The following is a 21,870-nucleotide window of genomic DNA, read 5'->3' as shown; positions in this document are numbered from 1 at the left end:
AGCTCATGTAAGAAAGGTCACAAGAGAAACTTTACTAGGTCACCATTACTCTGGAAAGAGGGGAACTTTGGAAATTATGGGGAAAACCGCTCCAAATATATGAGAATGCAATTTCAGGAAAGCTTTGTTAGGTTAGCTACAGATATTGATAAGGCTTCAGCACAGACTTAAGATTAAAATTAAATGTGAATTAAAATGTGTGCATATGCAGATATTAGTGCATTGGGAAGGGGAATGTGGAATTTTACCAGCCAATGAATTAAGATAATTTCAACTATACAGGCAAAACAATGATGACGGTTAGGTTTTTGTCTTAAAAACCAATTAGTGGGAATTTCCTTTTAAGAGTATATTAGCCATCGTTTCATTCATCATTTAGGATAGGCTAGTGCATTTCACACTGTGAAGTGTTAAAGGCAGTTTCACAGAAGAGGCACGAATGACTTAGTTTTACAACAATATTTCTATCCAGTCTTCAGCGTGTCATGCTCAGCATAGAAAATTAGAGACAATGCCATTCTTGTGGAGGCTGCCAGAACAATAAAGTGGCACTGGATCTGATCTTTTTTTCTCACGGTAGTGCCTAGAGGTCAGGACTGCGTTGGACTAATCACTTTACTTTGTGTGGCCAGAAACAGTCTCTGTCCTAGAATCCTAAAGTAATTTAAAATTTTAAAGATATTTCTTTAATATCTTGGAGAACAAAGTGTTTTTGATAATAATTTTAAGTCAGAAGTTGGACTTTATGATCTCAGAGGTCTTTTCCAACCTAAATGATTCTGTGATTCTGTGGTTAAATTCTTGGGAATATTTTTAGTGCTAATCTGTGCTATTTTGATATATAAACCATGCTTTATGCCTTCTGTTTACTGACTGGATTTTTCACATGAGTAAACCAAAGAAGAAGAAAAACAATTATTGCACTCCTCACTCTTCTGGAGACAGCCACATCTGGTGGGCTTCAGGACCTATGAGATTCTTTACTACTCCCTGCCAGAGGCAGTTGCAGTGGGATGCCTCTCCTCCCAGTGCTGGATGGCTGTGGTGGTCCCATGTCCCCAGGAACAAGGAAGAGGGTGGCTGAACCCATGCTACCCATAGGCACACAATATTCCAACCCAGCTTCGTTCATCACTTTCCCCACCTTTGGTCCTCCCACTTATCATCCCGTCTATTAAATTCTTAGTTCTACTGTCTCAAATCAGTGTTACTCAAGCAGAAGAGGCAGCAACAGTATTTCTTGGTTCTTGTACTTACAATGCTTTTGAGTTTATTCTCAAAGATCAAAAATATTCATGTTCTGAAATAATTTTTCAGCATAGCAGAAATTTGTCCTAAATATTGCAAAATTTATGTAAAATTTCAACTAAACCTGTCCATTCTTCTCTCTACGGTACTGAGCCACTCTGAGATGTGAATGCAACTTCATATTTATTTGTGAATATCATGAAGGTGCAACCATTGATTCATTGCATCTACAGACTCTGCCACTTTCCCCTCTATTCATTCCTCAAGCTGTTAATATATTAGTGGAATTTCTCAAATGTGAACACAGTTTTAACTTCCAGATGCTCCTTCTTTCCCTGCAAGTGCCAAGGTAGGCAGATATGAATTACATCTTCTCTTGAAAATAGATGTACCTTGGTTGCACTGGAACAATTCCAGTGTCAGTCTTGTCCCACTGGAGGGAACAGCTGTTTTCCAGGTGAAACCATTTAGCTAGGAACAAAAAAAGCATCTTATTATGTGTCTGTTTTCTAGCCCAGAAATCTCACTTTCGGGCAATTCCACATCTCTGATTTTCTATGTTTGTGTAAATAAGAAGGAAGAGACACCTTTCCTCTTGTACCATACAATGTCTGTAAAAAATTATGCAGGAGTCTGAATTTCTGGTCTTTTGAGCACACAGGACACAGTAAATAGGTATGATTAATATTAGTATTAATATATGATTAATATAGGATGAGAAAGTAATGGTGGAAAAAAGCTTATATTAGTAAGGCCTTAAAAAAATTCTCTGGATCTTTCTTTTGCCCTGCACTACTCATTTTCTCAGATATCTGGTGAAGAGCTTGTAGTTCACTATGTAATGTGGAAATCAATCTGCAACCTGAAAAAACAAAACAACCAACCATCCAAAAAAACACTAACATGTTTCTTTTTTTTACACAAGAATAGGTATCAAAACAAACAAAATATGTGAAGTCTGCTAAAAAAATGGAGTGTTTACAAAACCCTGTGAAGTCCTGGTTGTTACAGTGTTCCTCTTTCTCCTCTCAGTTGTCATCTTTGAATGTAAGCAATACCAAAGCTATCTACCTTCTCTTTAAGAGTTCAGAAACTTCAGTGTATTTGTGAAAGTACATTTTAATATAATAGTTGTCTCAATAGTATCCTCACTAGAAAAACCTTTTTTCAGTTGTCTCTAAGGTATATACAAGTGAAAACCACCATCCCATGGATAACTAGTGTTAGATAAATACAATTCTTCACACACATTCTTGAAAAAACAAAAGCATGTCCAGCCTTTGAAATAACCTATACTGCTAAAAAAATCCTTACTAATTTCACTCTGTCTAATTACATAATTCTAAGTCTTCCAAAGTAGAAGCACTTACTTAGGTCTTCAGTAAAAGTTGCCTGCATGAAATTTGCTAAATCTCTGAATTTGGTTTTGGAAAAGATTCACATGTTTTCAACCATGGTCAGGACTTGATATCTATGTTTACTTTCAATTTTTCTGTTTCTTTTGTTCTCACAGTATTTCTTTTATTCTTTCAGTAACTGAAAAGCATTTTTTCAATAATTTTGAATAAAACTAGAACTGCAGTAGTACCTCATCAGCTGAAAAAGTACATATTCTATTTGAAAGAACACATATTTTTAGTCCTTATTATCATTCAGTACCTTGCTGATTTACTTTTGGTTGCAGAAACTTAACTTTTGTTTGGGGTTTTCAACTTGCTTAGATGCCAGGACAATGAAATGGGAAGATAAGAGAATCATAAATTATTTTATTCTTCATTGATTTTATAACTAGAATTTCATGAACACTTTTTTGGACATAGATATGAAAAATGTGAACTTCCCAACACATGGATTATTAATTTTCTGCAGATCTCTTGTATAAATACCATTTTCATGGCCTGTATGCTTCTGAAGGTATCATCAGAATTTATTCTGTATAGAAGTTACCTGCCAAAATTTCCATTATTTAAATCTGCAAATGCTTCAGCACTCTAACCCTTTTTAATCTCTACTTCTTTCTGCAAAGAAGTAGCTCTTGATTAAAGGTGATGTGAACTGCAGTATCAGCTGGGACAGAAACACACTGTGCATGATAAAATCTTGACAATATTTTTCCATGACAAGTAGATCTTACACTTTCTCATACTTGCATGCTTGTTATCAACATTTTCAGTACTTGGTCATGGGAATGGTGACTTTAGCAAGCCCCGATATCTAATGGTCCTCTATGTCCATTTCTGTAGTGGTTTACTAGGGAACCCCCGAGGAATGAATACCCGAGGGACACTGTCAAGTTGTAATCTAACCTATGCCTGCCTATTTGGTGTCAAGGAAAATTTTCCTGCCATCTCTCATTCATGTTGTGAATGTCCCTTAAAAGCTAATACTGCTCTCGTCCTCGTCAGCAAGATGAGTAGAAATGAACCGTTGATTTGCACTGTTGATCAGGCTCAGCTGTATGTGAGACTGATGTCTTATTTAAGTCTTATCTCAGAAAACCCTTTTGTCACAGTTCTGAATGATGGAAGAACCCTAAAGACAGTTTAGCTTTTCTCCACTTACCTGTCAGAAGCACCCTGCCCGGGCGGGCCCTGGGGAGTGGACTGTGTGCTGCACAGTATGTAGGTAGAGTTCTTTAAGAACATCATCCTATACAGTTTATTTCACACTTCCTATGTGACACTCAGCCTAAGGTTTAAATAAAGCACTGCCTTAAACAACAAAAAAACCCCAGGAAAAATAGAAAGCATAGTACAATGTATCAAGCCCTTTTTCTATTTCATTATTTGAATATTATTGCTACTCATTCAATTATATTAGACACATTTTGTGTACATCTTGTCTTCTATTGAAATAGTTTTATAGCATGCTACGTCTTGTAGGTTTGGGGAGGTGAAAGATTATCAGTTACATGACCATAAGAACATAGTAAATGTAAGCTGTAAGGCTGAAATATTTATCATAAAGTAAATGTTCGTTTTCTATAAACATGAAAGTATGCATTTTTTATGTATTAGCACTTACCTAATTACAGCTGAAGCTGCACTCTATTGATATAATAGAAGAGGAAATTAATAAAGAAAGGTTAGATGATGAATGGGCCTTTGACCAGTATATAACACACAGCAAAATCTTGCAAACATATAGGCAGAATAACTAAGTAACTCTCAAAAGCTTTATTAAAAATTTAGAAAGGACCATCAATTTCTACATCTGCAGAGGACATCTCTATGTCTTTTTATTATACTGGCAAAGTTATGAGTTGAGACTGCTTTATTAATACTGAATACAATACTAATGAAACATCAGACAATTGGTTGAAAGTTTCCTGAAACAAGAAAGTAGCAATAGCTTTGGTATTCTTAACATCCAAGAAGGAAATGTTCGAGAAACTTTATACATATGTATAGATATGCTGAATGTGTATAAATGGCTTAAAAAGATGTCTAATAAGCCAAACAACTACATTCATGGGAAGCCTGTGACATGTTTAACATAAACATTACACGATGTAGAGGAGCAGTGAACTAGAAGTTAGAACGGGAGACCTGGGTTCAGCTCTGTCTCCTACCAGTCTTCCAGTATGATCTCCTCTCTTCCCATGACTGCTCCATTCCTTCCTTTCTTCAGAATGAAAATAATATGGCCTTTTGTCAGAGTGTGAACTGAGGGGAAGATAAATATTAGAAGACCAGGGGCGGATAAATCCAGATTTGAAGATCTATAAAAGTATGTAGACCAGAACTGCACATTTTGAATATTACCTGAGACTATGTGAAAGTTTAGTAAATAGGAAAACATTGTATTTATATGGGCATGTTTGAGAATCATTAGAAGATTTATGAATCAGGACAGGTAGTTTGGAAAACAATGCCAGGCTGAAAAAAGTGTTCTTTCACTTTTTCACAAAAACCTTTCACAATAGGTTTTTCTGTTGTATGGGAAAGGGTGGGATAAAATCAGGACAAATATGCCTAAATATTCTTTTCATGGTTGAACTTCGGGCAGAGGTATGCAACTTTGTTCTTCTCTTTTTCAGTCAGAGAGTGAAGCACAAAATAACTAAGGTTGGGGCAAGATGCCAGGAACATTATAGAGGTCCTGCAAGTTGTCTGATGTTCATGCAAGACACTCAAGCGCAGTGGAAACTTTGCAGCAGCTGCTGTTACTATGGGCTAGGAATACTGGAGCTCCTACTATACAGATCTGCTCTACAGAGAATGTGGGGAGGTGTTACAGCTTGTGAAAGATAGCTGAATGTTTTTGTGATGACTTCGTGCATGTTTACAATACATGCTAAAGATTAGTTGATTTAGAATGCATTTTAGAAGGAAATAAGGAAACCAGGTCAAAAATTTTCCCCAGTGTAGATCACTTTCTGTTCCAGTTACCGATAACAACTTGGAGGGGCCATTTCAAGGTGATGGGTTTGTTTTAACTTGGAATAAAATCTTTTTAACTGTACTGAGGCAAGACTAACATTATGAAAGCTTTTGGGACTGATCATGTAATTAAAAAAAGTAGAAAGATTTTTTTTCTGTTCTAAGATGTACCACTAAGGTTTGATGACTACTCTGCTGAAGTCTGCTTACATTTTAATTAGTCTTTCATGACCCAAATAAGGTAGAACCCTATGTCTAGTATTATAATGCAGACATGGGAACTGAGAGGCTATGAACTTCAGAAATAATCACATTCCAAAAATGTAAGCAAATAGACTCCTCATCCATACCTAGGGCAGAAAGTTGCCCAGAAAGAGCAACTCAGAGACATTTCAACATTTTTGTCCCATTTTTATGCTAATCAGAAAAATGCAATGAGAGGGAATTAAAATGAATGATAAATTTGCAACATTCTATGCTGGTGAAGAGTCTAGAGCACAAGAAGTCTTATGAGGAGCAGCTGAGGGAAAATGGGAGAAAAGGGGGCTTAAGGGGGACCTTATTACTCTCTACAGCTACCTGAAAGGAGGTCGTAGTGAGGTGGATGTCAATCTCTTCTCCCAGGTAACAAGCAATGGATAAGAGAAAATGGCCTCCAGTTGTGCCACAGGAGGTTTAGGTTGGACATTAGGAAAAAATTTCTTCACAGAAAGGGCTGTCAAGCACTGGAATAGGGTACCCAGGGAAATGGTAGAGTCACCATCCCTGGAGGTCTTTAAAAGACATGTAGATGTGGCACTTAGGGACATGGTCTAGTGGTGGCCTTGGCAGTGCTGAGTTAACAATTAGACTTGATGACCTTAAAGGTCTTTTCCAGCATAAATGATTCTATAATTCTGTGCTCTGACCAGGAATGTGTAGTTTGAATTTGTTTTCTAGAATTTGGAATCTTATATTGTTAAGACAATTTCACAAATATCTCTCTCGTTAGACAATATTTTTATTTCATGTATATTGCAAACACATAAGTTTATAATTAATGGATTCTTCCTTTTGTTTATGTGTGTAGAAGCTTAATGAGAGTAGGATAAAGAAATATTTTAGACATAGTCTGTATCGATAGGTTTTAAAAATAAATATTCTTCTACTTCTGGAATTTTTAGTTTAGAGAATATTTCTATTTTCTCTGTTATTGAATATGTTTAAAGGACTGCTAGCCTACAAGTAAAACTTTTATTCAAAATTAAGACGTCACTTCTCTGAGTCACTTTCCTGAGGCTTAAATTCTACACTAAAAACATCCTCCCCAGGTATCATATATTTTATATGGATATATATTTAGGTTTTCAAGGAGATACAGAAAAAACTATTTTTAAATGTTATAATTGAGCAAATTTATACTGAAAAAATAGATATATTCACAATATTAGGATTTTTTCTGTATCACCACTGGAAATTTTGTGCTTAGTGAAAAAATTTACTTTAAAATTGTTTCATTGGTTTATGAGAAATCCATTAATACAGAATGTTATGGTATATATATTCAAAAAAAAAGCATTCATTTGGAATTTGGATCTACTCTGTCAGATGGCAAAATAAGTTAGCATCTTTTGTAGGAAACAGAACCTTGAGCTATATTAATCAGTTAATAATTCTACCAATTCTTTCTCCATAAATCACAAAAGTTGTATAAAGCCATTATCATATACCAGAAAAGACTAGGTAAAGAAAATATCCTGCCGATACAACAACACTACTATAATATAAGCAAAAAAATAATTACTTTAATAACCTTGTGCTTCTTGGTATCTTCCATGTATATTCCCCAAGGCAATCATACAACATAGGTGATGTTTCAAGTCAGAGTTGATGTAGAAATTGGAACTTCACTCATAGTTTGTAAATAAAGCAAATAGCCTTTTTAAATGCACACAAAGTGTTCCAGGGGCATTTAGATGATACTCATGGGCACATGATGTGACTGTTGGGCATGGTCCTGTACAAGGCTAGGGGTTACACTTGGTGATCTTTGTGGATCCCTTCAAGATCAGCATATTCTGTGATTCTGTTCCTTTTCACCCATTCATTTTTGCAAGACAAGGTTGTAGCAGACACCCAAAGGCTAAATTTGGATTTCATAATTTGTTCGGGCAAGCAATAGTGGAGAGGTACGGAACTGTACTTACTTTAATCCAGACTTGCCCATAATTTCAAGTTTTATTTTATATGCTACATGAATATCTCCCTTTCTAGTGAGAAATATTTCTAGAGAATGAGTCAATTTCTGGAGCTAAATTGTGTAGCCAGGTAATCACTCCTCAGCATTTATTACTAGGATAAAATAGAGACTTGAATCTCATATCTGTGTGATCAGTTGAGCTCCTTATTATTATATCTCATCTACTCTGCAGAGATCTGAAGAGGTGTAATAGGAAGATTTGAATTGCAGGTAAATCTCTAGCCCCTTATAATAGATGAGGAGGTTTTGGGACCTGATATCCAGGTCAGAGAAGCAGGAATCCCTAAACCAATCTTTAGGCTATTCATTATGTTTCTAAACTGCTCTTCTGGGTTTGTTTGTTTGTAATATAGTTGGCAATATTAGAAGTTCTTCAGACTTAGGTATGGGTACAAGACAGATTCACTAGTAGTCCCATTTGTTGTTAATTTACTTAGTCAGCTATTACTAACAATTTCTAAAACGTGGTCATGACCTTGTTCTGCAGACAAGTGTTGATTGATTTGGGCTGTCAGGAGGAAGGATGCAGAGAATGGATATGATTACTGAAGTAATTTTGTTTTTTCCTCAGGTAACATTCAAAGAATCCTAAATCTTCTTAGTTTTCCTTCTTTTCTGTGTGTAGATGAGATGACATAAAAATATCTGCATAAGGAGAAAAAGAGAAAAGAAAACAAGACACCTAGGACTCTCTACATGTACATGAATACCATGTAGTGATCTTTTGTCCTCAAACTTAAATTGACAAGTTTTTCAGACATTCCAAAACTTGGCCAGGGTATAATCCTGAATAAAATGGATTAAGATATGGTTAAATCACCATAGCTGCTTCAGAAATGAGTGTAACTGAGGGCGCATTGACTTTTTCTTACTTGGATTAAGATTTTGGTTTTAAAATGGGTCTCAATAGTCTCAAAAACATCCAATTTTCTCCAGATTACTTAATATTAACTTGAAATAATATCCTCTAAGATGCAATCATCTGGTATAACCTTCTATTAAGGAAGCCTTTTTAAGACAGTGTAAAGATTTCTCAGCTCTTGAGGATTCCACAATACATGTTAGATGACAGGTGTGTTGTGAATATGAACCCTCAACAAAGATCAACTGTTCTCACTGTGACAGCATAGTCTACGTGTCTCAGCTGCCCGTAGACAACATTCTTATTTCCAAATAAAGATCAGAGATGAATGACATTATTAATTTTGTCTATCAACATCATACTTCATCTTCAAATTGCAATTTTTGGAATCATTATTGCAAGAAGAAAATGATGAAACACACCATTAACTTTTACCTAAACCCTGAATTCTATTCCTTGGTGTCAGTTCAAGAGCCCTTTTGTGCCCTAAAATTGAAAGGATAATTTCCAAAGGATCCTGTCAGACCAAAAAAAGGAGAAAAGAAAAAAAAAAATCCAAAAGCTTCAGAGGAACCACTTCTATAATGACTGCACTGTGTCCTAGAATTCTTTTCTTCTGCAAACACACACTGAATATAAAGAGTACATCAGAAAGGATTTGGGGCTTATATTTTGATAGGACCATAACTTTAACAACAAGTTTCAGAAAACCTTGTTTCCCTAGTATTTTACATGCCTATGCAGCGGACTTGCCTTTAGCTATTCTGTAAGTATGCAAATGTCATACTCTCATATTTATTATCCCTGACAAGATAGACCTTGGTTCATCTGTTTACCGTAGCTAACAACTGTCTCTTGTGAAATTGGTTATACTATTTCATAAGCCAAATAACAGTTTTCTTCAGTAGCTCTCTTTCAGTTTTCTCTCTCACAGGCAGCATGACCTGTAATACAGTTTTGTAGCAAACATATATGTGTGTATATATATATATACACTGCATAACTCAGTTTTGCAATTTCTGCTGCTTGCTAAAAATGCTTTTTTCTTCTGTCTCTGGTAAGACACCTGTGACCAAGTTTCTTAATATGACTCATGATATTTACATTTAAACTGTGCATATGGTGAGCTCCATGTTTGAGGTCTACTGTGACTGAGTAGGTCCATATGGAAAACTTGACAGACTTGCAATATGAGACACTGCTGGCACCATAACTTGCAGAGAGTATTTTGAATTATTGTCAGAATTACTTTTGTTCTCAGAGTCTGTAGATATCAGTTCATTAAGACATATAAAGTTGGTCCTACCTTCTCAGTCAGGTTAGCTTGGAATAAATGAAATCAATAAAATTATCTTATTAATCATTCCTTGATACACGTATTGGAGGGAAACAGTAGTTCCAACCTGGGAAGCACAGATCTGGAATTGTCTTTACAGAGTCTCTTTATACTGATACAGTGGTCCAGAGTGGAGATAGGTGTTTGTAACCTGCTATTTATTCTAGTAACTTTCACTATCTATTATGACTCTCATTATTTCCCAGATGGGAACAGATTTTTTTCTTCCATAATAAAAAAATAAGTCAACGTTTTTCTCTAATCCCTTCTAAATGTTTCAAGGATGTGTAGAGTTGAGTTTCCAAAAACTAATAACAAGGGGAATGCATACAGTGCTTTGCTTCAGAAGGTTTCCTGCTATTTAGAGATAAATGGCAATCGTTTTCCTCCAACCTTCGTTTTGACATTTTAAAAGATAAGATGTACCTCTCAGCTTATATCAACTCAGGAGTGTGTCTAAATATCATTTGGCATCTCCTTCTGAAATGTCAAATTTCTAAGATGAACGAGAAGGTAAAACTTTTTACTGTTTTAAAGCACCGTTTTATTTTCAAAGAAGGGAAGGTATTACTACAGATCAATAAAAAATTCAGGTATGGATCCAAATAAATAATGGATTTTTCAGGGTGCTAGTAGTTTAGTATTGACTGTTCAGAATTCAGTTACATTCTTATCTCATCTGCATACTGAGAAGTTGGTAATGAAACATTTGATTTTTAACAAATCTCAACATTTCCAAAAGACAATTTAAAAAACATATAAAACTGAAGAGTTATTTCAAAGAGGAGATTTTAAATGTCTAACTTTCAGATCATGAAAAGGCAAAGTCTGCTGCCTTTTGGAAAGGAAGCAGCTCAGTGTCCCTTTGCCATACTTGGTATCTAGTTTATACTGAAGAAAATGACATTTCTCTTGTTCTTATCAACTGTACTTAGTGCAGTTTTGATTTTATAAAATAGTTTATTCTATTTTGATTATTGTTCACGCTCGTGGTCTGCTAAGTTCTCAAGAAACTACTGCAGAAAATGATATAGTTGTAAGTAAAATGATCTGTAAAATTTCCCAATAAAACCTGTCATCTTTTAAGTTTGGTCCTTAGGATTTCCCTTATTATTTTGTATAAAGTAATTTTAGGTATGAATTATTGCAGAGAGGTTACACTCAGTCATATAAGACTAACAAAGATCTTTTAACTACTACCTAACTACTAATCTTTTCCGTGTCTGAAGTACTTCAAATCAGAATCATATAAAAGCTCATTGAGATACATATGTGCACTAGAAACATTTCCATAGATCAGAAGGTTAAAGGTCATATCAGCATAATGTTCTTTATAAGGAATTTTGGAATGAAGTAAAGACATTTTTACACTTCCTTGCTAAGGTATGAGACAAGTTTTCTTCTACTTAACTTGAAGTATAGACGAATGCTCTACTAGACTATGAAATTAAAACATAATAGAAAGGAGAGAAATTCAGCTTCAAATCTCTGAAGTTCAGCTTTCCAAGCGATTTAGGGATCATCTTGTATGAATTTTCAATGGGATATGGTCTCTGAGATCCTGCAGACATCTGTTGACCTAACTGAGACCTCTGAAGTCAAAGGTTAAATGTAAGTCAGCTGAGAGGGAATTAACTTATTTTATTAATGATTGTATTTTAAAGCATAATGTAACTTGGGTCTGGCTGAAACTGGTTTCCCCTTCCCCTCCTTGAAGTTCTCAGATTGTTTCAAGACATCTGTACAAAGACGTAGAATTCCTCTTCTTCATATATAATTTATCTAATACTACAGTTCATACCTTGGCCTATTCCAGAACAGGTAATAGCAGGTATTAGTATTTTTTTAACAGTACCCAATATTGCATTCTTGAAAAAGCAGGCATTTTCTTTTGTCAGGGGAAATCTGATTGAAGCAAAGAGACCTTTTCATGGTTATATATATTTATTCCTTTTCAAATCTTCTGAAGACCTTTTCTTCTTGGTTACACTGGTTGCTAGAGAAAATTGAATTTTCCAACTGTAGAAGACTGTCTTCCCTACTAGCCCATTCCCCTTTCTGAGCTTTTCTAGACAAAACATCCTTGATTTCTACTACTTGAATTTCTCTCCTTGATCAGGAAGGGGGAGAAGTCCAGGTTGCCCTCAGGGGATTCTAACTCCTTTTGTATAGCAAAGGTTCAAATCCATTATTTGAATCTGCATGGCAAGAAGTTAACCACATATGCCAACTTATTACATGAGGTACAACTAATCTTTTATATAGATAAAAGTGTTTTCAAAGCAATCTTTGAAGCTATCCTCAGGAAAAAAAATCAGATACATGCATGCAAATAATTTTAAATAGATGTAAATTGAGGGTTTGAAATTATTTTGACTTGGTATTCTTGGAGTATGATGAAGAACTGCTGTGCTTCAACTGATTTATTATTTTAAAAAGTGATTTATAACAGGTATATGATGCATTACATAAGAAAAAGCAAAATATAGTAAGAAACTTATTTAAAAAATGTTGGAACTTAGTTTCCGAGTTTTCCATAGTTCTTTTGTTTAGAGTCACTAGCACTTCAGAACAGGTTTTGTAAAATTGCTCCATGTGGAAAAAAAATTCTCCCATACATTTCATATTTCTCCTTTTTATTATAAAGGACACTTACACAAAAATAGCAGATTGGTTTCTTAAAATTTTATTTTCTTTATCTGCTCCCTCCCATTTATAATCATCGTAATCCTCACAATATATTGACATGGAAGTGATTGTAATATCACAAGGGAAGTGTTACGACTTCAAGTAGGCTATAAGCAGCAGGTTCTTAAAGTGAAAAGATCCAGTTTCGATACAAGTAACATTGAAAATAAAGAGCACTGGAGAAATAAAATGCTGTTTAAGATGGATTTTTTCTTTGATATTTGTTAGGTATTATTTGATTAAAAAAATGTCAACAATGTAGGACAAACCAACAAGTCAGAGGATTGGTCCAATTTGTGTACTGTCCTGTCTTCACCAGCAGCCACTGGTTGAGGAAAAAGTTTTGAGTTCAGACGTTAAATACTTAACCCCTGCTCATCCAGAATACTTGCTCAGCATTCAGGGATATGAAATAAAGAAAATTCCTGAGTCACAGACTGTATCTTCATATTCAAAAGTCCTTTTTACTTTCGTGCAGTTGCCCACTCCCTATCACGATCTGTGTGTACATCACTGGAAAGTAATTTTCTGATCATGCAGCTATGGAGGTTTTCTAATTAATATTAGTTAAACTATTTTCTTCAGAGATTTGTTACTTTCTTTCCACACAGCACATGATAGTGTACTCTATCTGTATTGGGTTTGCATGGAAACATTTTGGTAGCAGAGGAGACTAGAGTGGTGGCTTCCATGAAAAGCTACCAGAAGCTTTCCCAATGTCCAACAAAGCCAGTGCCAGACAGCTCCAAGATGGACCCACCACTGGCCAAGGCTGATTCCATCACAATGATGGTAGCACCTCTGGGATAACGGGGGGGGGGGGGGGGGTGGTGTATGGTGAAACAACTGTGTGACTTCAACCAGAAAGAGTGAAAATGATCAGTGAAGAAGGAGAAGGTGCTCCAGGCACCTGCAGCTCCTGAGCAGATGTCCATCTGCAGCCCCTAGAGGACTCCACACCAGAGCAGGTGGGTGCCCATAGGAGGCTGTGATTCCATGGGAAGTCCATGCTGGAGTAGGCTCCTGACAGAACTTGTGACACCACAGGGAACTCATGCTGGAGCAACCTGTGCCCGGAGGACTGCATCTAGTAGAAAGGATCCATGCTGGAGCAGTTCATGAAGAACTGCAGCCCATGGAAAGGCCTCAAGTTGGAAAAGTTCATGGAGGACTCTCTCTTGTGGAAGAGATTCTGTGCTGGAGCAGGGGAAGAGTTTGAGGAGTCATCCCTCTGAGGATAAAGGAACAGCAGAGACAACATGTAATGAACTGACTGACCACAACCCCCATTCCCTGTCACCCTGTGCCACCGCAGGGAGGAAGTAGAGAAAACTAGGAGTGAAGTTAAGGGCAGAGTGGGGAGAAGGCACTTTTAAGATTTACATTTTATTTCTCATTACCTATTCTCATTGATTAAACTTATTTCCATAAGTTAAGTCTGTTTTGCCCGTGATGGGAGTGGGCAACTGATTTCTCCCTGTCCTTATCTTGACCCACGAGCTTTTCATTATATTTTCTCTCCCCTATGAGAGGAGTAATATAGTGGCTTTGGTGAACACCTAGCATTCAGCCAGTGTCAACCCACCACAGTATCCTAAGAAACCCTAATTATTACAATTCCAAAATATATATCACATGTCAGAATACAGCATTAATAACTTCTAGTTTTCACCTCATAGTATTTAGTAGCAGTAGTACTGCTATTAGTATTATTTACTGATACTTTATGAACTACGTAGTTTCTTTGAACTAGATAATGAAATGGCTTGATACAATGTACCTTTTATTCTACAAACTTCTTATTCAAATCGATGAAATTGGTGTACATAATTTCTTGGAGAATGAATAGAAAGATTAATGCAATTTACTTCCTTAAATTATCAGATGCTCTCTATTGATCAAAAATAAAACCATTATAGTTATAATAACAGAAAAGGAAATTAAAAAAGTACGCAGCACTATATGTAATTATAAGTGCCTTTTCTGAATCCAATCATTCAGCTAATTTTCATGCACCATCCTCTCCATATTCCATAATCTCTATTCTATTTCTTTTGTCATGTAGAATTGGCTGCTGCATAATCTCTAGCCCTATTTTCCACATTTCATAAAGAATATTACATTTTTATAACTATCAGTCACCAATAAATCTGCAAATGTTCCCTTACATACAGTCTGAGTCCCAGCTTTCTAAGCAGAAAAACTACCTTAAAGTCTGACATTTGCCAATATGCACCATATGTGTTGAGAGGTTTTTCTCTTTGCACTTTTATTGCATAAACAGTAGAGTAACCCTTCAACACATTGTGCAGGGAATTTAAAAGTGTGTAAATTGTAGTATCGGTTGTGAAACTCCTTTTATATACTATTGCCTTTAGTCATTTGAGTTGCATTTATTCATATGTACGGGGATATAATATGATTCAAAAGAGAAGAAATTTCTGGATGTCAGTCATCTCAAGAGATTTATGCTTGAGATAAATTAGCTTTTCTTAAAATTGTCACATTTCTGCTCAAAAGCTTGTAGAAGCTTCTTCATACTCAGAAGACCTGCAATAGGCGCCCATCACCCCTTTCTAAGATGAACTGTAGATTCCTGCCCTTCTCACAGAGTCTCTTACAGGTAATCATGACAGAGAGGAGCTTTCAAAGGGAAGCTGCATTTGCCTATTTAAGTTGTCTTTCCCTGTTCCCATCTGTGTCTCTGTCAGTGTTAGAGTATTCCATGCATGTTCAATAGAAATCATGATCCGTGTTAGTGGATCTAGCTAAGTTTCTGATCTATTCAGGTCCACCATGGCTACAGATCATCCACAGGAAATGGTTTTAAATCCACTGTAGTTACATACTTTAGCAGTATTTGGAGGTTCTGACCAGCTGGACTCCTCTTGATCTTCCTCCTCTGAAATGTTCTGCATTCTGTTGCTCATCATCCAGTATCTGCACCTTTGGCCTCTGGTACTGGCCAGATAAGACGGTAGAGCCTCTCTATTCAATTGCTTACAGTGGATCCTGACCTCTTCTCTCTGCTCAGAATTTTGTTTTCAGATAAACATATAAAGAAGACAAAAAGCAGGAAAAAAGTCATAAGGCCGCTTTAAGAAAAATATTATTACTGATATTTTATTGTAAACTACTAATTATTAACCACAGCAGATATTCTGTCTTTTCCTTTCTGTAAGCCAAGGGAGAAAAAACCATACTAGAGAGGTTGAAACAGGAGGATGCCACGGTCAGGCATAAGTATCACCTGAACAACAGGCATAGGGTGTAATCTTTTCTTTTGGTAGAAATCATTTTCCCCGCATGGGAAAAGAGTGATTATTGTGATACCTACAGGTCTGTGGACTCACTAAGGGTGATGTGTTATGCTTGAAAAAATGCATCAGATTATCATATATCCATTGCCCAGTTCTTCACTTAAGGGTTCTAATCCCTTGTCCTCTTCTCCCTGTGCTATCTTCCTTTCTGTAGGTTGAGACTCCTGCCTGCATTATCACAAGCGGTGGATTGATAAAGTCACCAGGTTCAAGCCCAAGGCCTGAGCTAGTGTGTAACATAGAGTGTCAATTTATACAGTTAGTTTTACTCTTTTCTGCTAATTTAATTAGTATTTAAATATTCCAAGTGAAGTGGAATAGGCCAAAAAGGAGCTAGCAATGACCTGAATCCAGAATACTCTATAGCCTATTTATTGGAGAGGTCATCTAGGGAGTGGAACAGACAAGTCAAAATCTACCCGCTCTCTCATTAAGAGCAGACTGCACTGAGGTTTCTCACATCCTAAATGCATTGCCCTAGTAACAATAGTATTATTTAAAAGGGAACAACCTCTTTTTTCAGTGTTGTGACTAGCCTTCTTTTAAACTACCTAGCCTTAAAAAGCCATTGCACATTAAATATTTTACTTAATTTTTTTTGTACTATTGGCGAACTAAGACTGTTATACACGAAAGAGTTGTGAAATAACAAAAATAGAGAAAATTACTTTTTTACATCTGAATGAGTCTGAATGGAGCAGGTTTGTTTGTTTTGGAGGTTTTGTTCTGTTTTGTTTTTCTACTGGAGTAGTGGAAGGTATAGGTAAACCTGAAATGCAAAAAGGTGCTGAACTGCAAAATCAAGCACTCATCCTTAACTGTGGACTCCTATGCTTATTATGCCTCAACGAGAGTTCAACTCACAAATACAAAGGCTTTTTTATCGAAGCTGCCGGAACTACAAGCTCACTCTGGACTCTGAAAGTCACACAATGTTTTACTCAAAGTTGTCACCAATTGTCAAGGTTTATTTATACTTACGAGACCTTATAGGTCTTCAGATTGTATTTTAAGTGACAACTCTGAAACCAGAGGAATAGTAAGAATCTCTGACTTTTAGCTGTTTGGAATTTAGCAAATCAATCTGTTGATGTAAAGGTGACATTTGTGACCTGATGGGGTAGTTCTGTGTGCATGAGAAATTGTGATGTGCAGTCAGAGGTATATATCCCTGGAATAATCTTTTTATAGAAATGTATATATATAACTTCTAAAAGTTCCCATCCTCATTGAAAATCAATAGCAATCACAACCTAAAGTGCCAGGAGGCTCTGGCAGACATGTGGTGGTGGATTAAAATTGGATGGCTGAAATTGTAACAGCCTTCAGCTGCACCTTCCACTCTTATGATGGATGTTGCTCCCCCAAAGCAGGGACAACTGATCTGCTCATGAATCACCCGGTCCACTGCTGTGTTCATCTAAAATAAACTGACTTGGATTCTGGTTGGCTGTAATACGGACACTGAAATTTGTCTTGGGAGAGAAAATGTTTATTATATGGGCAGCAAAGATGCCTGGAGAAGTTCAGGAATCTGATTTTAACCTGCAGCTGAATGACCTCTGTTAATTGTAAAAGTCAAACTCAGTAGGCTCCATCAGGTGATTTCAAAGCAACAAAAATGCCTGTTTTTCTCATTCCCCCACCGTGCACGTGGTGACCCAATGACATCTTGAGCAGGAGCTCTGCCTAACTTCGGTACTTTTCTGAGGAAAAGGAGAATCACTGCTGGCTGAACTGATGGAAATATTGCCCATATCTATGTCCCCTTTTCTCTACTTGTCTATCTGTGCAAATACCAATACTGCAGGTTTTGGGAGGAGGTTAGCAGTGGTAGAAGATAGATAAAAATGAACAGAGCACTTAGGCACTGCAAAGCAAGAAACAGGCAGAAAAAAGCATGAGGCTAGCACCAAGGTACTACAGTAACAAAATGCTTGTAAGGGAGAGGGCAGTCATCTTGGTGTTATTGCCTCTTCTTTTTGGAGTCATGAAATGATGATGGTATCAATATACAATCCATCCTACATGAGATTATGTAGTAGCAAAAAACATCTTTCTCAGGAGTCATCAGATAAAGTCTTCCAGCCAATTTTGTTTATATTGGTATCTAGGGACATAAAAATTTGATTTCTATTTTCAGTGCTTTAGGACATCCTGTCTGGTTTTTGTTTTGGTTTTTTTTTTAGGCAGTTCAGGAGTAGATCTTTACTCTGTAGATGTTGCTTGCCAGTCCTGTAAGGATGTCTGTGATATCATAAAGCATCTATAACAACACTGGACATTTTTCTTAGGCACCTGAATCATACTGCAAACACCTGCGCTGGGAACCTCTAGCAGTATAACAGCAGTTTTCTTAGCTTGACTTCCAGTCAAATTTGAATCAATAGCTGTTCATTCACACTTCAATGAATGTTAACAGTGGTAATTTTATTGTATAACACCCTGAGTTTTCAAGGGGAAATCTGACTTGACTACCTAGGCAGCCAAAAGCATGCCATAGCTAACCTTCTAGCATACTTGAGCTTTGCCTCTGCAGCTTTACTCTGATTGATAATTTGTCAGTTACTATTTTCTTCACCAAAGAAGACACATAGCAGTTTGAATTTGAAAAGTTAGGTATACTTAATAGGAAGGAACTATTTTTACATAGAATCAGACCTAGAGGAATGATCCTTTGACTGGTGATTGTGAGTGTGTATCTGTGTACACACTCAGTTTTAATTGCTTATATTATAATTACGCAAATATCTGTCATTAGGATGTCCTTGAAGATAGGCTGTGGTACTAATCAGATTTGTCGACATGAAACAGTACATTTCTATTCTCTTTTACACATCATAAACTCTGACTGATATTCCCAAGGGGAAAAAATGCATAATGTGTCATTTATGACCTGTTGCTTGTACAAATTGCCTGCATTTTGTATGCAGTAGGATAACAAAATGCTATTGATTTTGAATTTGACTTAGGAAGCTGATCTTTATTGCTAGTTGTCACTTGGCAGATTTTTCCTCCCACTGTGAAATGTTTGATCTAAAATTAATGTTTTGGAGAAATGGAAGCAGTGATGGTTTTACAATATTTAAAAAAAAATTGCATACATTCTATCCTAGGAGATAGACATTATTTATAAACAGAATACACATTCAATAAATAAGACTAAATTTCAAATAAGTTACAAAAAGCACGTAATATGCCAATCTTGTTCTGCTTACACAACACTGCTGTGTAGCAGAGCAGCTTTTTGGGGCTTAAAGCAAGGCATGGATCAGTACCAGCATGCTCATGCAGAGGCAAGCTTAAAAGGTAGAGCTAAGGGAAATACACACTAACACAATGCACTACATAATAATAATAAAAAGAAAAGAAATCTAGACTAGATTGGGGTATGAATTTGAAAACTTTACAGATATGACAGATTAAGAGTTAGGGAACTTCTGACACCAAAATTTTCCTTCCCAGTTCTATAGTTTTATGTGAGACATATAAAGGTCATTTCAATATCACTCTGGAATATTGTCTTCACTTTCTACAGAAAAAGGAACAAAACCAGTATTCATTAGCACAAGGATTGGAAGACTTTTTTGGTTTTTTTAGGGAAAAGTGTATGTATCTATGGGTAATATTAAACATCTTATCCTTTATTCATTTATTTCTTTAAGAATATCAGTGTTGTGATTCTCAGAAACAGCTACATGCGTGTTGTGACGGTGAATGTCTGAAGGTCTTCAAAAGCCTGTACCTTAGCTCCAGAAATAGTTTCTAAATGCATATTTGCCATTTTCTATGTCAAAAGTGAATTTTTAGGTGTCTGTGTGAGCAAAGGTCCCTGAAATAATTGAAATTAATTTATGAAAGTTGGTTTCATCAACCAGACCAAGAATATATGTAACATGTAATTGAATATTTTAAAAGTAGATGTTGCAAACTAAACTAAGTGGAGATACTGTGGTCTTCTACTAGTTTCGACTGTAGTGTTATGACTAATTTTACTATAATTATTGCATATAATGAAAAACAAATGCCAACCAAAACCGTTTAGTTTATCACTATCCTATATGAGGAATATTAATTTGAGAACTTTCAAATGTGGTCAGGCTTCAGTTACCATAATTTTGGTTTGTGTCCAGAATTAACATTTTTAATACCCCGGGAAGAAGTAGATTAATTCACTTTCGGTAATGTCCGTTAAACAGTTAATGTGTGTCAACTGCTCACTTAGCAAAGTAGTACTCACCTTCATACCAGGTTTCTAGCACCAAACCTATACTTTCTGGAATTAAGTCTACTTTGGCACTGTAATTCTTGTTTTTTAGGAGATTGTATCATTTAGTGAAAAATTCCACAAACAAAGATATTAAAAAATCAGCTACAAGCTTCTTCACAACTTGTAAGGATACTGCACATGTAAATCATTTGTGTTTCTGTGAGATGAAATGGATTAGATATATTTCTACTGCCACTGATACGTGTCCTTGACAGCAGAATTCCAGCCAATCCTCAAGTGGTAGACACATTAGCTCCACCACAGTCAATGGAAGTACACTTAATCACATCACCTGAGAATCTGACCTGCAGCCCCTAACAAGACTGTCCTTTATAGGGTAAGGTTACTTTATGCTTTCATCAATCACTCTTCTAGGTCTGTAGCTGTTTGTGGCAGAATAAAAAATGTCATATTAAAATCCAAAAGGCTGTTTCATCGTGTTGCTCCCAACTTACCTTTACTAAAAGCAGGCCCAGTTGAGGAAAACCTTCTTTCAGAAAGAGCAAAACATTTTTTTAAGAATGCAATATTTATATTTATTTTAAACATTCTTATTATAAAGCAATTTCAAAACAATATTAATATTCTTGATTTTTAGGCTCCAAGTTGTCTTGACTTTTCTCTGCTTTGACTGTTTGCATAGGACATATGTCTACAACTACAACAATAATAGATGGTAAGAATGGATCCGTTCCTTCATCATCCATGAAAGTGGGCAAGAAATCACTTACAGAAGACCTCGTGACAACATTCAGCTCACCAGCAGCATGGCTTCTCGTTGTTGCTCTGATTATTACCTGGTCAGCAGTAGCTATTGTAATGTTTGACTTGGTGGATTACAAAGACTTGGCAGGTAAAACTCAACATATTCTGTTTGACACCTTGTATATTAAAATTTTAAAATTTATTAAGGAATGTATATTACATAGTTATGCATGTGTCTCATTTTGGGGACAGCATAGTGTCTCTGCTGAGTTTACCAAGAGAGAAGATATAAGAAATGTCAAAATGTATTATTATAATTTAAGTATCTTCATTTTGCAGTCCATCTTCATCCTCAAAACCATGCATATTGACAGTAATGTAATATGTATATGAGCATGTAAAGTCAGATTTCCATTTTGCAATTTCTATATAATTTTTTCAATAAAAATAAAGTTAATTAATTCATATTTTCTGAAATATAAAGCCTTTAATAGTTGCCTTAACTATTCTGATATCTGCTTACACAGTTCAATGACTAGAAAAATGCAGATAATTTCTAAACATGCTAATCCTAAAACTGATCTTCAAAAACCGTAAGCACAGAGGACCAGATTCCTAATATTAGCTAGGTCACATCCTTGTCTTCAATACTCTAGCCTAGTTTAGGACTTGGCAAGCTGACTGAACAAGATCGAGTTTAAAGGTACGTATAGATTAATGAGGGCAAAGATGAAAATAAAGTGGGTGGTACAAGGATTGTGATTCTAATTGAGGAACTGGAAAAAGGAACAGGGAATAGAATGGAATAGAATTTTTATGC

General features: G+C 35.9%; 1 protein-coding gene across 1 annotated transcript in view; it reads left to right on the top strand.

Annotated features, from left to right (window-relative positions):
* Positions 1-21,870, top strand: part of TRDN (triadin) — a 111,056-nt gene that overhangs the window by 9,207 nt on the left and 79,979 nt on the right. Inside the window, exon 2 of the mRNA XM_039384440.1 lies at positions 20,989-21,198. Within this exon, the coding sequence (XP_039240374.1) occupies positions 20,989-21,198 (210 nt within the window). The remainder of the gene's footprint in view (positions 1-20,988; positions 21,199-21,870) is intronic.

The sequence above is a fragment of the Pipra filicauda genome, unplaced genomic scaffold, assembly GCF_003945595.2.
Source record: "Pipra filicauda isolate LSUMZ 115617 unplaced genomic scaffold, ASM394559v2 scaffold354_size748207_pilon, whole genome shotgun sequence".
In the NCBI taxonomy this organism is placed as follows: domain Eukaryota; kingdom Metazoa; phylum Chordata; class Aves; order Passeriformes; family Pipridae; genus Pipra; species Pipra filicauda.
Note: the sequence above shows the minus strand (reverse complement) of the source record. Positions and strands in the feature narration are given on the sequence as shown.